This window comes from Dermacentor andersoni, chromosome 6, assembly GCF_023375885.2.
Source record: "Dermacentor andersoni chromosome 6, qqDerAnde1_hic_scaffold, whole genome shotgun sequence".
Taxonomy (NCBI): Eukaryota; Metazoa; Arthropoda; class Arachnida; order Ixodida; family Ixodidae; genus Dermacentor; species Dermacentor andersoni.
Genome location: NC_092819.1, coordinates 33142748 through 33158235, shown reverse-complemented (window position 1 = coordinate 33158235; position 15488 = coordinate 33142748). Strand labels below are relative to the sequence as shown.

Below are 15488 nucleotides of genomic sequence, written 5' to 3'. Positions count from 1 at the left end.
GTACGAGACCTGCAGATTTGTGCCACTCTTTCCAGATTTAACTTATTGCAATATGTATGTGGCCTCCACATACTTACGCAGATGTGTATGTAAAAATTACTTATCTGTAATGCCAATGATCACTGTAAGAGATCTGTGGGGTTAATTAGTAATTCCTGTAAAATCATATCCACAATAAGTTTTCGCTTTGATATGGTTGTGTTTACTTTTAGCCAACATTAAAAAACTAGAGACATTTGCACTGTTTATTTTTCAGCCGAGTGAAGATACTACAGTCTTTCCTACTCCTTACAAGACACTTTACCACCCAAGAGTTGCGAGGCACCAGCCATTCCGCAGGTCCGAGTTCATCGAACTTGCCAACTTTGGAGTGGTTGAAATCGATCCGACAGAGAGTGGTGTGGGCCACGACTTTGAGCCAGTGGTGTTCAAGAATCCGACTTGGTGCGACTTATGTGGTGACTTTGTGTGGGGAGCCTGCAGTTTACAGCAAGGACTTCAGTGTCAAAGTGAGCAAACATTGCTGTTCTTGACAAGTGACTGGAGGGCAGAAGTTGTGCTTTCTCAAAGTAAACCGAGGTCAAGAGACAGGGATGCGTTATTACAGCACCTGCTTCAGTTTCACATGTGTGACTATAGCTATATGCATGGGCAAGTATTTGTTAACGGAGTACTGACAGGAAAACTGTGTGTCCCACATTTTTCTTTTTTTTAGCTCTCGACTCCATAATCATGGTACGAAGCTTCAGTTCCTCAAGATTGCCGCAAATAATTGCAGAATCGTTTGCGCTACCAATTCAAAATGTGTGCGAAGTGCAGCACTGCTTTCAACATGAGAAAGGAGGCTATTCAGGTTGCTGAAGGCAGAGCTGGTGGTCACGTGCTATCACAGACAACTCAAGAGGAAGCCAGTCAGCCTGGTGTGGTGGTTGAAGGCCATGCAATGACTATGTCACTGAAAGCTGCCATAGTGGCCCTTCCAGCTCAAGTGTGCTTCTCTTGGAAATGCAGGGGAACCCGCTCTCCCCTCTTGTCCCATCAAGTGCCAAACTGACTCTGCTTACGGTTGCACGGTCATAGTGTATGTGTATAAGTCAATGGTGTCTGGCACTACGAGACTGTCACTTGGTAAGCTAAATGGTCTCCTTTTTCATTTTGAAAGCCATGCTGCACATGTTATGCATCTTGAACTGGTCACATTAAAAGGCAACATAATTAATTATTTGTTGCGCTATCAAGGAATTCAGGCAAGACGGCTCTGAGAGGGCTCCACATTGCTGCAAACTGTGTTAGAGTGCTATAGGAACTGCTCGTGTGTACTTTTAGTCGAAACATTGCAGGTCAGCCTGTTGTTCTCTTCCTTCCTGTTGAGCATGTGAAGCGAGGGAGTGTGCACCAAACACTTGCCTGGTTTTGCCCATGATCTGAACCACTTAGTTGCGCTAAAATAATAACCACAATTAATGTACAATAGAATAATCAGATAGTTAATTGATCAATGTGTTAATGATGACTGTAGTTAGAGGTCAGAGCTGTAGTTAGACTGGTCGCTTACACAGAATGCCAGTCTCACTCCATGGTACTTCTGTTTCAGACTGCAATTTTACTTGCCACCTAAGGTGTCGAAGCTTCGTTGCATTGGATTGTAAAGGCCACGGGGAAATGGAGACCACCGACCTAAGCGGCCAGAAGCAGGACGAGCAGAAAGAAGGAAATGTGAGTTTTATTGCTTGAATGCCCTTGGGGTCGTCTTGGCAAACTGCAGGGAGCATTAAAGTGACAGTGGCTATTAATACCTCATCCTATTTGCCTAATAGCACTTTTGAAAAAAGAAAGTTCCGTTTGTCTGTGAGCAGGTTGTGATTATTACTGCGGTGAAAACTCAGAGCGGACATTGTAGCATTGCACAAGGAAAGCTTGAACTGAAGTTCTAAGGCCAGTGCATTGGAATGATGAGCCCTGTCGCAGGAGCCTGTGGTGCAACTGGTGTACTAAACTGTGCATTCTGATACCATGAGGTTAAGTTATGTTGGATGTTGAAAAAGAGAACTAAAAAGGTTTTTTGGAAATATGTATTGAGGACCAGATTGTTTGGCCTCACTGTAATGCCACCTACACTACATAAGTATAGAAAGGTTTTTGATTTACAAGAAGGGGACAGTTGGTCTTGCTACATTATTCACAAACATGCCTTGACTTGATGCTGCTCTTCATCTACGTTGAGTGGAGGACAGTGCTGCTACTCAGCTGAGATATCACTGCACTTCAGCTCAGCAAATGTGTGGACAAGTTTTAGCAGAGCTGTGTTAATTAATGCATCTGTTAGTCTATAGAGCTTTGCAGCACTGGAAGTTCCACGGTGGCCTTTGTATGTGGTACAGTAACAGCTTTAATAGGGAATTTGGTGCTTTCAAAATGAATGGCAAAGGGTGTATATGTTGATATGCAGTGAGGAGTTTCAGAGTTTTGGCTATCGCAAACAAGTTGGCTAGTTGGAGTATTGCTTAAGCATGCATGATGCAAAAGCACAAAGGACTAGTCTGAATAAGTCTGTGAGCGATGCATGCTTGTAAGCATTAACCATTTGAGCTGCTAATAATGTGGGTTGTTTTGATATTGTGCATCAGAATTGGCACGGTTATGGTGACTTAAAACTTGGAATTATATGTACATAGCAAACTTCTGGTTGATGTCCAGTGTCTGTTGCACCTTGCTACTCTGCCATGTCCCTTGTGCCTTTTCTCTGTAAATATTATGCATTCAGAATTTTGTCATAGTAAAAAAAATGGGAGGAGTGCTGAGGCCTTGTTTTGTAAAGAATCGTAGGAAAGGTTGATTGTGTTGTCTTGAACAGCCAATATAACTACAGCAAAGGGGGCTGGTTGGTGTCCTTGTTAATGACTTTCAGTGTGACCTTCAGCTATATTAAAAAACTAATGAGATGTTCCATCGCCCTAATGACATTAGTAGTATTTCCTATTGCCAATATAGACTCCCACTTTTAGTAACATGTCTCCTAGGCTTTGGTTAACCCACCGAATTGTTTCAGCAGCCATGTTCAGGGCTGATAATACCCATGGTGTAGGCTTGCTATCTAAAACTAAGCTCCTTAATCAGTCAAGTATGTGGGCTTTGGATTTGAAGTAATGATCACATCATACATGAGTGTATCTGGTATTTTCGTGCTGGACAAAACTAATGAAACCCCTTAAGCATCTATATTCTATGTGCAGTCAATGTAACTCCTTGCTCTGTACTGAACGCTTGCTCTACACTTCAGTGCTATATCTGCAAACTCATGTAGAATAAAAAAAAATTGATGGTCATCTGTCACAAATTAACATTGATTGGTCTGTCTGTCCTGTGGACACCCACGAATAGACTGCAGACCGAAGAGCTGTGACCGGAGAGTCTGTGCATATTTGGCAGGGCAAATGGTGAAAAAAAGAAAGAAGGCCAACACTTATAACATCAAAAGCTGGACTCTGGTGTGTCGCTTCCATGGGGATTGCACATTTGGCAGTATGTTGCATAAGAAGCAACAGTGAGCGCTTAACCGGGCGTCCTTCTATTGGCACATGAATTATTTTACTTACCCTTTTTGAACAGGGTCGTATATCACCATTGTTTCTTGAGGACCTCCCTAAAGATGAGCTCATGTCACGAATTGAGTCCTACAATCTGCAGGAACCCGGGCTTGACATGGTTTTGGTAAGAAACAGCATTTATTTCATGCTCCTTGTGTTTACTTGTTACCGGTTGATTAATAGATAGCAGCAAGACAAATGAACAATGTTGCTATCGACAATGTTGCTAAGATCACTGCTTACTGAAGACCAGAGGCTAGTGATGTAATCTGATAATCATGATGGGTAGGCATAGCACTTGTCAGCTGTAGAATTTCTTTTCCACATTGTCATTGTCTTTATCTCTAATATGCTGTCAAAGCTAAATGAAATCAGAATTTGTATGCTCAAGTTCCTGCTTTTATAAGAAAAATGCAAAGTCGGTGGACATATACGTGAATAGATCTGTAGGCACACAGAAATTTTTTATGTCTATAATACATTGCTTAGCTTGAAATATATTGAAAGGTGGTAATTAGGCTTCTGTCACAAAGCCAGCAGCAGTAATAATTAAGCTATCACTAATTTTAGCTGTGGCTAAAACTGTTATGTTTCAGTTTTAAAGAAAGAAGCTGTGAGAGTCGTGTTCGGTGTGCTTTTTCAAAAGTCAACTATCTTTTTTGCAGGTATAAAATGTTTTCTTTCATGGCAATTCTGTGATTGGAGTTCATTCTACAAAATAAAATCATAATAAGACAAGTTAATGGTAGTTACTAATAGCCTGAAACTTTGATACTCATAGTTGTTTGGGACATGTCTATTCAAAATACAATCACAAATGTCTTATTTCAGAAGAGCAAAGGTTTCTTCTTTCTAATTAGCAGACACCTGAAACATTTGCAAGAACGCAAAACGGCAATGCAGCCTACAGAAAAGAATCACTTGAGAACGTACAGCCAATTGAGAAATTGCAGTCAACATCACAGTTTACACTGGATCAGCAGGTTCAAGCTAGCTCGCATTTCATTTTCATTTGATGTGATACAAAATGGAATGAAAACATTCTGCTTGACATTGTCTCTCACTTGTGTGTACGGCTTGAGCATTTAGCGTGCTAGAGGTACACACTTGCTGTGGAGCAGTGCATTGAAGCACAAGTCAACAAGATTTTCTGCTTAATATGGTTAGAGGCCTTTTAGTTCCATATGCAGAGTGAGCAAGGATGTAAAAAGATGTTGATCTGTGGCAGTGTGAAACAAGAACAAGTTCCATACTGGTGTCATAAGCATGTGATGAATGTTATGTAAATAAGTCAGGTATTCATTAGTACTCTTCAAACCATTCAAACCACTGGCTCGTTCATGATCAGATTCCACACAGAGGTGGCATATCGCAGTGTGTGCTGTTTAATGCCGACGTGCTGCAAATGCCAGCTCTGTGGGAAACTTGAGCAAAAACAAGCCAGCAATTTTAGCTGGAAGATCAATGTTTATCTGGCTTATTTATTTATGCAACGTTTTTCATTTTGCAAACAGTGCCTCAGAAAAAATACGAAAATGAAATGACACAATGCGAACTCTCAACTGAAGCTTTATTTCAATCAGACATGTGGTAAGACAAGCATAGTGAAAAGTGAGCCATTTAAGAACGAAGTTCTTCCTCATACAACGCAATTTAAGGAAAATTTATACAAGTATCTTTTACAATCTATTTGCCATGCCTTGATAATCTCCCGAGTTGTCTTACTATGATATGTGGCAACAACATGAGCCTGGCTGAACTCCGGTGCACAGCTGCATCCTTCACATTGCAAAGCAATGTGAGACTGACAGGGAGCACAGGTACAGGTGGCAACTGTCAGTCTCACATTGCCTTACAGTGTGAAGAATGTGGCTGTACATTTGAGTTTCACCAGGCTCATGTAGTTCCCAGGCATCATAGTCAGACAACTCGGGGAACTATCGAGACATGGTATACACATCATAAAAAAAGATACTTGTATCAGTTTTCCTTTGATTGCATTGCATGAGAAAGAAGCTCTTTTTTTTTTTTTGACGGCTATCTTTTCACTTTATTTGTTTAACCATGTGTTATATATTGTCCTGTGTATTGGAAATAAGCTTGAGTTGAGAGTGAGTCCTTGTGTCACTGCGTAATTTCATGTTCGTGTATTTTCTGTGATGCCATTTTCAATATGAACCCGTACCAACTTACCCAACTCACAGTTATTCTTATGCAACATTTAGTACAGTCCATGACGGTAAGCTGTTTCCCTTATATCAGTTACACATTCATAAGATCGCACTTTTTCTAACTGACAGTTTGATTACACATTTGGATGCTCCTTTATAAACAGCCAGTTAAACAATCTTCTTTCAAATCGTCAGAGATCTGTCTTGCAGTCTGTGCAAGCACTTTGACGAATTCTCTGATCTTCTTTATTCATTAACCTTCCAATTGTCAATCATCAGAGTATCTGAAACTTGGCTGAGTGACCACGATAAACTCCTTTTTTGCTTTTTTTTTAGTTTTGTTCCTGAATACTCCAATCGTCTGTTCTTCAACCATGGCGGGGCAGCAGTGTATATCTATTCTGATATTACATACATAGTACAACCGAAGTAACGATCTTGTGCTTAATGTAACTAATTGTGAAGACGTTTGGACTGAACTTAAAAAATGACTTCCTCAACATAGACAACAAAGACTTAATAATTGGTTGCATATATCGTTCACCCTCGTCATCAGCAATAGATTTCTGTGCTGCTCTCACTGCTAGCAAATGAAAACAAAAATGTAATACAGAATTATAGGTGACATCAACAGTAATTTCGCTGACAGTACGTCTACCAATTCTTTACATTATTCTGATTGTTTTAACAGCTTTGGTTACGAATGTTTAATTAAGATACTGACACGATGTGCTAACCACCCCATAGGTACATTAATTGACCGTGCATTATAAAATTTGGCATATCCACCAGACGCAGGTGTTCTAATGACCGACATAACTGATCACTATCCTATATTTTTAAACTTTTACTGTACTCATGGCTCCGAAAAAAATCATGTACACGAAGTTTATGCTAGACAAACAATCATTTTCTGAAGCTGTGTCGAATCTTGACTGGTCCCCCATTTTTTCTACAAATGATCCACAAAAAGCATTCGCACTGTTTATCTCTATGCTTGAGTCCTGTTTTGATCATCATTCCTATCAAGTTAAATACAAAAATAAATTCTTGTTGCCTCAGAATCCATGGATAACAGATAATCTCCTAGCTTTAATGCGTAAAAAAGATAATCTTTACAAAAAAACCAAGCGACAACGCGACAACCATTTAACAAGAATTTAGCCATTCAGTACAAGAAGCTTTCTAACCAGCTTTCTGGCACATTGAAAAAAGCTAAATAAACATTGTACGAAAGAAAAATTTTGGAATGCGGTAAAATCGCAAAAAAAAAATGGGAAATCGTTAACTCCTTCTTAAAGGGACACTAAAGCGAAACAATAAATCAGTTTAGACTAATGAAGCATTGTTTGAGAACCCTGCAGGCAGTCATTAAAAAAAGATTGTTTGATTATTAGATGAGAAAATGAAGGTCCAAGTATCAATATTCGAATTTCGCGCCGAAACCCCAGCGCCAGTACGTCAGCATGACGTCGGGGATTCCAAAGTATGTTTTCGCATTTGGGCCGCGTTGGCTGAATAAAGGTTCCCGAAACTTGCCATGTTTAATACTTGGTTCCTTTAGAACACAATGTAGTCAATCTGTACCACTATATATAATTAGTAGGCTCTAGAAAATGCCATCAAAATCCAAGACGTCACCGCCCCCAGGTGCGGGTACTTGACTAGGCGTCGCCACCCGTATTTCGTTCTTGCGCTTTTTCTGGCTTACCAAACGTCTTATCGTTGTAAGAGTGGTGTTTTTGGTTTTGTAGAATGGTAATTTACTGATGCAGAAGAAATCATTTTTAACTTTAGTGTCCCTTTAAGTACGGCAAATAATCGGGAAACTATAACAGAAATTGCCTATCAAGGTAAAGTGTACAAGACTGCCAAAGAAATAGTTGATGCGTTTGCTGATTTCTTCTTTAGCAGCGAACTACAGAGTCGTGCGCATGATAATCTTGTGCCCCAATGCCTGCCACAGTCTTTCTTTTTATTTCCAACTACATCCCAGGAAGTTCTAAACATTATAAACAACATGAAAATAACCGGCGCCGGCATCGATAAATTACACTCTTCCCATATACAATTAATGTCACCCTTAATAACTGATGTCCTTGCAGACATAATCAACATCATGTTTAAATCAGGCAGTTTCCCACAGGAACTTGAACAAGGCATGATCACCCCAATTTTTAAGCAAGGTGACCGCTCTTTGATATTCAATTATCGCCCCATCTGTGTACTACCTTTTTTTTTTTTAGCAAAGTAATCGGAAAGTTTATAGAAAAATGCTTCACTAATTACCTTACAAAATTTAACATTCTCTCACCATTCCAATACGGTTTTCGCTCGGGTTACTCGACCGAACTTGCTCTTGTTGCTCTAACCGATCAACTAAAGCTCGCTATTGATGAAGGCAGTTATGTAGCTTCAGTATTTGTAGATTTAAGCAAAGCATTTGAGAAAATAAATCATCACATCTTACCGTATTTGCTCGCATAATGATCACACTTTTTTTAAAAAAAAAATTAACACAAATTCAGGGGTGCGATCATATCGTGGGTTAAATTGCCCGCAAAAAGAAAATTTTTTTTCATCCCGCATTTGCTGCGGGATGACAACAGGTCAACAAATAGGTGGCTGCCGCTGTATGTAGTGCGGGACACCAAAACAAATATTGCGGCCGGCAGATTAAGCCGAACGCACAGAATGCAATTTTTTTTCTTATCGTGAGTACATTACATGCTTTGAAACAGTCTCTTTCGTATCAGTAATGAATAATATCGTTAATATCGGCAAGTTTGCGGCATTAACGTAGCTGTGTCTACTTTGAGGGGACAGAAACAGATGGGCGCGCTTAGCTGCCAGTGACATAGGAACACATGGCGGGCACGCTGCGGAAACTGCGGCATTTGTCTTCACTACTATCCTAATACTGCAGGTTTCCGCTAAGGGTGGGTGAATAGCTTAGCTGTGTTACAAGCGTCGGCGTATGAATGGGTACACTTCTAACATGTCGGTGTAAATGTAGCTGCTATCATTGCCGCTCGCGATTTGTTGCGTGCCCACGAGTGCAGACGAGAAGAATCGAAAGGTGCCTTTTTTGTTGTTGTTGACCCCAGCCATTATAAAACATACACATAATAAAGGCAAGTTTGGTTGTAGCTTTTTTTTTTTTGTCATGGAAGTGCGGAAAGTGTTGAAAGGAATGAAATGGGGCATCTGCTTAAGAATGTTTGGTGCGTGCAGACTGATTGGTTTGTCTTGAAGAGTCGTTCGCGTAGCATTCGACAGATGGTAAGCGCGATCATTATTAGCTAGACTTGGCACATGACACGACTTCGGCAAGTTCGGGGTGCGATCATTACACGGGAAATAAAAAAAATCGAATTTTTATGACAGAATTCAGGGGTGCAGTCATTACGCAAGTGCGATCATTATGGGAGTAAATACGGTATTTCGTAAGCTTGAATCATTAGGAATTACCGGCTCAGCACTTTTGTTACTACAAAATTACTTAACAGAAAGAGTGCAGGTAGTAACTATTTCAGGCGTTCATTCTAAAACCATGTTCACTAGTACTGGCATGCCCTAGGGTTCCATATTGGGTCCGCTTTTATTTTTATTATATGTCGACGATCTGCCTAACTGCCTCTCTTATTCGAAATGTGTGCTTTATGCAGGTGATACTACTATCATTAACTCTGATAAATGTCTCACAACTTTAGTATCTCACCATAATGGCAATTTACACAGCCTGTTGGAGTGGTGCCATACTAACCACCTACAGATAAACCGGTGGAAAACAAAATTTGTTGTATTCACTTCCCATCAATGAACACTTCACTCCATTCCTCCCATCTTTCTTGGCTCTAGTCCTATCCCTGCAAGTTTTTAATGTAATTATCTTGGTATAGAAGTAGACAGAAATCTTTAATTTATTGAACAAATAATCAAAGTAAAACAGAAGATTACCTACGAGATCAGGGTGCTTCTAAAAGCATGACACATATTTAACCATCAAATAATACTGCCATTATACTTTTCATTTATTCATTCCCACATTAACTACTGCGTTACTTGCTGGGGAAACCCTTACATAATCCATTTAAACTCATTTGTAAATCCTACAGAATCAGGCTATTAGGATAATTATATTTAGCCCATATAACCACAATGCCTCATCTTTTACAAACTAATCACATTCTTTCAGTCACACAACTTGTTAACTATAACCTTAGGCACCTTTTTGTTCCATAGAATCAATTACACACGATGCGAAAGCTTGATACCACAATCTTCTCTCATAAATACTAATATTACCAGGTTTGCAATAAATAGAAACCTCATTTTACCCAAAATACATACTAATTATGGCAAACCGAGCGTCCATTTTTCATCTATCGCATTCTGAAACACACTACCATTAGAGATAAAAACACTTAAAATCACGAATTCAAGAAACGACTAAAAGATCATTCTGTCGAATACTGATGCCTAGTTCATACTCACAACCATTCTTTCAGGATGCCTTCATTTCATTTTCATTATCATACCATTAGGTTTTTGTTTGATGCCCTTGCCTTACATATACATTCGAGTTAGCAAATTATACTGTGTTCGTCACATCACTTACGCTGTTACTTTATTAGTTGTCAATGAGATTATGTTACAGTGATTTTTTTTCATGAGTTATACACATGTAATTCTTCGGTCATGCTATTCATACTAAAACCTGTAATTTTTCCATGTTAACAATTTGTTGAAACTGCTGTAATTTGTGTTTTATTACATTTACATTCTAAAGGAGGTCCCATTGCAGTCTTTGACTTCGGGACCTCCTTCTGTATATTAACATCTTGTAGCCTTTCTAATCGTCTCAATAAAAACCGATTCTGATTCTGACCTACTTATACTCTAGCAGTAACTATACTGCAGAAGCCTGAGTGTTGATCTCTCTTTCGTGTAGCTGCTACATCATCATGTTCTCTTGAAAAATCTACCCTTGCGTACATGATTAATTTGAGTGCCACATTTAGGAACTAATGGCCCTAAATTTAAATTTTGTTCCCTCTAATATTGGTTTCCACTGCAATATGTATGTTCTGATTGGAACAATGCACCCTGGACTACACTCAGTTGTGCTCATGCTTGCTTGGTAGTCATGGCATCATTGGCTCACTATCCACTTTAATGGCATGTCATGCATAGTTGGGAATGCTTGCTAATAGTTTGAAGTGCTTGTTTTCACTGGGTGTTATTTCTTACCTGTGTATTATTCTCTTCTTATGTACTGTTAGACTTTATCTGAAACTTAAGCTGGTCACAAATTAATTGTGCCCTCAAGCCTACAGTATACATGTGCAGTTGAACCCCGATATATCGAACTTGAAAGGTATTGGCAAGATAGTTTGATATATTGATAATTCAAAATATGAAATATGCCTACTTGAAGCTTATTTGAAAACTATGGACGTCTCGTAGAGCGTCCAGAAAATATTAAAAACGGGAATTAACCTGTCTCATGCCCGAAGCCACTCAGTGAAGAGATTGATTGGCATCCATTTCTTGTGGATCACATGTACTATTGGACCAGGGGTGCTTTTTGCATTCTTGAAGCAGCGTGGCAATCCTCTTTCCAATAACAAATGGACACGGGTAGTATGCTTCACTGCACGGCAGGTAGTTCTTTTTGGTATGCGTATGCTTTACCGCATTGCACAGCTATGATGTGGCGAAGATACTAAAGCCAATCTGGCATTATGGAGCACAAATAAAACACTTGCTGCACGAGCCCTCTGTATCTTGAGGCACACACCTTGCTAATTTTTTTCTCTATGGCATGTACTGCCTTTCATGTTCAACACCTTGATAGCATTTGCCAATACAGTGCCGTTATGTAAACATAAATATATGTTATGACACAAGAAGTGATCAATCTTGTTAAGAGAAGTGCATCTGCAAGGGCCTAGTACTTAATATATTGAATGTGGCAGTGAATGAGAGATCGGTATGCATGTAGTACAGTGCTATACTTTTACATAGGATTTCCAAGGGGATGTTACAACTGCTTTATATAGACAATAACTCAATATACCCCGGTTCGATATATCTGGGTTTGACCATGTATGCACATGCAGTTCAAGAAAATGTCATAGTGCTTTGAGAACACTGAGCATGACTATGTAAAGACATGTACACTTTTTGCTCATTCGTGAGCTGTCCAATGCTGAAGCTTCTGAACTTTCTATTTCCTGTGAATGCAGCAAGAAGACGGGTCTGTACGAGGTTTTGTGAGGGTACGCATGAACCTAATGCGTCCTATCAACGTTGTAGCAGGAACAAGACCTCCGTCCATTTACAACATCCTTAAGGATGACGACAGTGGTCGAAAGACACTTACCTCCTTCTACCTGCCCAGGGACACTATAAAGGCTCTTCACATTACCAGGTAAGCAGGCGGCCTTCATCTAATAGAAAGCTTTGTTTGAGGCATAGATGTAGAAAAATCAAGAAGCCAGATTGTGACTGCTTCTGTTGAGACAAGTCCATCCTGTGCGTCTTGCATTTGTTGTGAAACACTTCAGCACCTGATATTGGAGTGTCCCCTTCAGGGGCATCTGCGTCAGCAGGTGTTTGGTGTGTTTCGACACCGCGTACCTGAGCACACGAGGGTTGAACCCTGCCACATGTAGCCATGCGCGGCTTAGCCGTGTCTGGAGAAAGGGGGATCCTGGGGATTGAGCCAGTGCTGGGTGTTTGGACCTTCAAGGCCCTCCAGCGGAGGCAACACACCTCTTCGGCCTCTGCTTCAGATAGATGGCACCTTCAGACTGACCCACCTGGAGGAAATCGGCAGTCGCTTTTTTCTGTCCCACTATTCAATCTTTTGCTTTCCCTCTTGCTGTTTTTTCTTTCCTGTCTTCTTATCACTTCTTCTCACTTCCGAATTTCTAGGCAGCGAGGGTTAACCTGGTGTATGTATCAAACCTTGGGTATTTTATATTAGGTTATAGTAGCTACATACAGCTGGCATCTGCGTTTCCTCCCGGACTCGTGGCGTCCCCTTGTTGGGCTCGGTGGTGGGTGGCTGGCGTAGCTACCGAAATTAAATGAATTCTGCATGGTTAAGACGTCATTCCCCCCCTCTTTCCAATCGTCCTCTTTCAAAAAGAGGATGCACCGAAGAAAACTTTCCAGCTATTCAGCCAGCACAAAGAAACGTTCCCCCACTTCCATGTGATACACAGTCAAGATCCTGAAGAGACAGTCAGAACTATCTTTCATCGTAGCTAAATGTCTTACCGACACACTAGGTGCTGGCTGCAAAGTGACGAGTGGCGACCTTCTTCTTGAGGTCCATGGCACTCAGCAGCATGGCAAACTCTACAATCTCTTAGCATTCCGTAATGTGGAAATCACTGTGGCCCTCCATCGATCATTGAACACGTGTAAAGGACTCATCTCTGATTAAGATCTCTTGAGCCTGAGCGAGGAAGAGCTCCTGGAGGGCTGGAAAAAACATAATGTGATTCAAGTGCAAGAAATAAAGATCAAGTGAGACAACCAAGATATTCCAACTAAGCATCTCATCCTCACCTTTGCATCGAGCGTGCTACCAGAAACGCTAGAAACAGGATATACCAAAATTCGAGTCAGGCCTTACATCCCAAATCCCCGAAGATGCTTCAAGTGTCAGAGATATGGCCACGGATCACAAAGCGGCCGTGGCCGAATGACCTGCGCAAAATGTGGCGAACACGAACACGAATCCGACAACTGTAGTGACGCGCTCGGCTGTCCCAACTGTGACGGTGGACATGCAGCATACTCTCGAACTTGCCCCACATGGAAAAAAGAAAAAGACATAATCACAATGAAAATCAAGGAGAACATCTCATTTCAAGAAGCGTGGAAACGTGTTTCCTTTTTCCATACCTCAGGGTATGCTGACACGGCGCGCAAGGGGGCAACGTCGCAGCAGACTCCGGTTCCGGCCCAGCCCACAAAGAGTGTGCTTGTGGCCGGGCCATCAGCCCCCTTGGCGTCAGCAGCCAGCGCTGCTGCACGGTCCCTGAAGGAGGGCCCATCGACCTCTGGGTTGGCGGCCTCCAAGGCCCTGCTTTTTGAGGCAAGGCTATGGTGAAAACACCCCGCTCATGTGAGTGGAAGTCCAGTGGCTCCCAAGAGTTGATGGATACAACCTCAAGCCAGACGGCGCATCCAGCGCCTCGAGAGTGGCGTGAATCTCGCAACCCCTCCAAGAAAGACAAAAGCCGAATCGCAGGGCCTGAAAAGGCTCCGTAAGTCATTTTTCCAACTTGACTCCTCTTGACACACAGCATAAAAGCACGAGCAATATGGCTACACAAATAATACACTGAAACGTTAGAGGTCTTATCCACAACCTAAATGACATTAAAGAACTCTTACACAAATATAACCCAAAGGTGATGTGTGTTCAGGAGACACATCTTAAACCTACACAAACAAACTTTCTTTGTGAGTACACCATCTACCGTAAAGACCGCAATGAGGTGAATACCTCATCTGGTGGTATAGCAATAGTTGTGGACAAGTCTGTAGCTTGTCATTATGTCGCCCTTCAGACGCCCCTTGAGGCAGTGTCAATTGGGCAATTATTTTTAATAAATTGATCATTGTTGCATATACATAACCCCCTAATTATCACCTTGGAAAAAGCAATTTTTATAACCTAATTTATCAGCTTCCGGACCCCTACATACTCGTAGGCGATTTTAATGCCCACAACGCCATGTGGGGGACTCGCGATGTGATGCGAGAGGTCGTTTCATTGAAAATTTTCTTTTGAACTCCGGTGCGTGCCTCTTCAACAAGAAGGAGCCAACGTATTATAATATTCATCATAATTCATATTCATCAATGGAACTGTCAATTGGCTCTGCTTCAATTTTCCTGGACTTGCAATGGCATGTAATCAAAAATACCTATGGAAGTGACCACTTCCCTGTAAAGTTAAAGTCAATACGTCAACACGAATGCCCCCCACATACACCCCGGTAGAAACTAGACTCCGCTGAATGGAACCATTTTAAGGAATCAACTTATCACAGCATGTTATCACCGATTTTAGCATAAATGAAGCAGTAACGTATTTTACTTGTTTTATACTCGACGCAGCAGAAAAATTCATTCCACAAACACAAGGACTCTCATGTAAAAGACAGGTCCCCTGGTGGAATGAACAGTGCAGACTGGCATGAAAGAAACAAAACAAAGTGCGGGGTTTGCTGTGTCGCTCCCCGACTGCAGAAAACCTCATAGAATTTAAACTGGCAAAATCACAAAGAAAGCGCACGCGGAGACAGGCAAGGAGGGCTAGCTGGGAGAGGTTTCTCTCAGGCATCACTTCCTTCACCCAAGAGTTCAAAGCATGGAATGGTATAAGAAAGCTAAAGGGGCAACAAATCCACCCGTTGCCCTTAGTGGGCAACCAAAGGACTACCTTGGAAGAGCAGGCCAATGCTCTGGGTGAACACTTCGAACATGTATCAAGCTCCACACATTAAACAAAATCATTTCTCAAATATAAACAATTAGCTGAACTTAAGGCACTGAATCGTAAATGCCGTCCGGATGAACCATACAACTGTCCTTTTAATATTGCAGAGCTTAAAGCTGCATTGAGCCCATGTAGAAGCTCTGCACAGAGAGCTGATAGAATCATGTATGACATGATTAAGAACTTACACAAAGACACACA

The 15488-nt window shown here is 41.1% G+C and overlaps 1 protein-coding gene across 2 annotated transcripts in view; it reads left to right on the top strand.

Annotated features, from left to right (window-relative positions):
- The window catches only part of LOC126521807 (ras association domain-containing protein 1-like), a 34227-nt gene that overhangs the window by 951 nt on the left and 17788 nt on the right, over window positions 1–15488 (top strand). For both annotated transcript variants that reach the window (XM_050170505.3, XM_050170504.3), the window contains exons 3-6: window positions 257–509; window positions 1595–1716; window positions 3610–3711; window positions 12010–12194. In XM_050170505.3, coding sequence (XP_050026462.1) covers window positions 257–509; window positions 1595–1716; window positions 3610–3711; window positions 12010–12194 — 662 coding nt within the window. The remainder of the gene's footprint in view (window positions 1–256; window positions 510–1594; window positions 1717–3609; window positions 3712–12009; window positions 12195–15488) is intronic.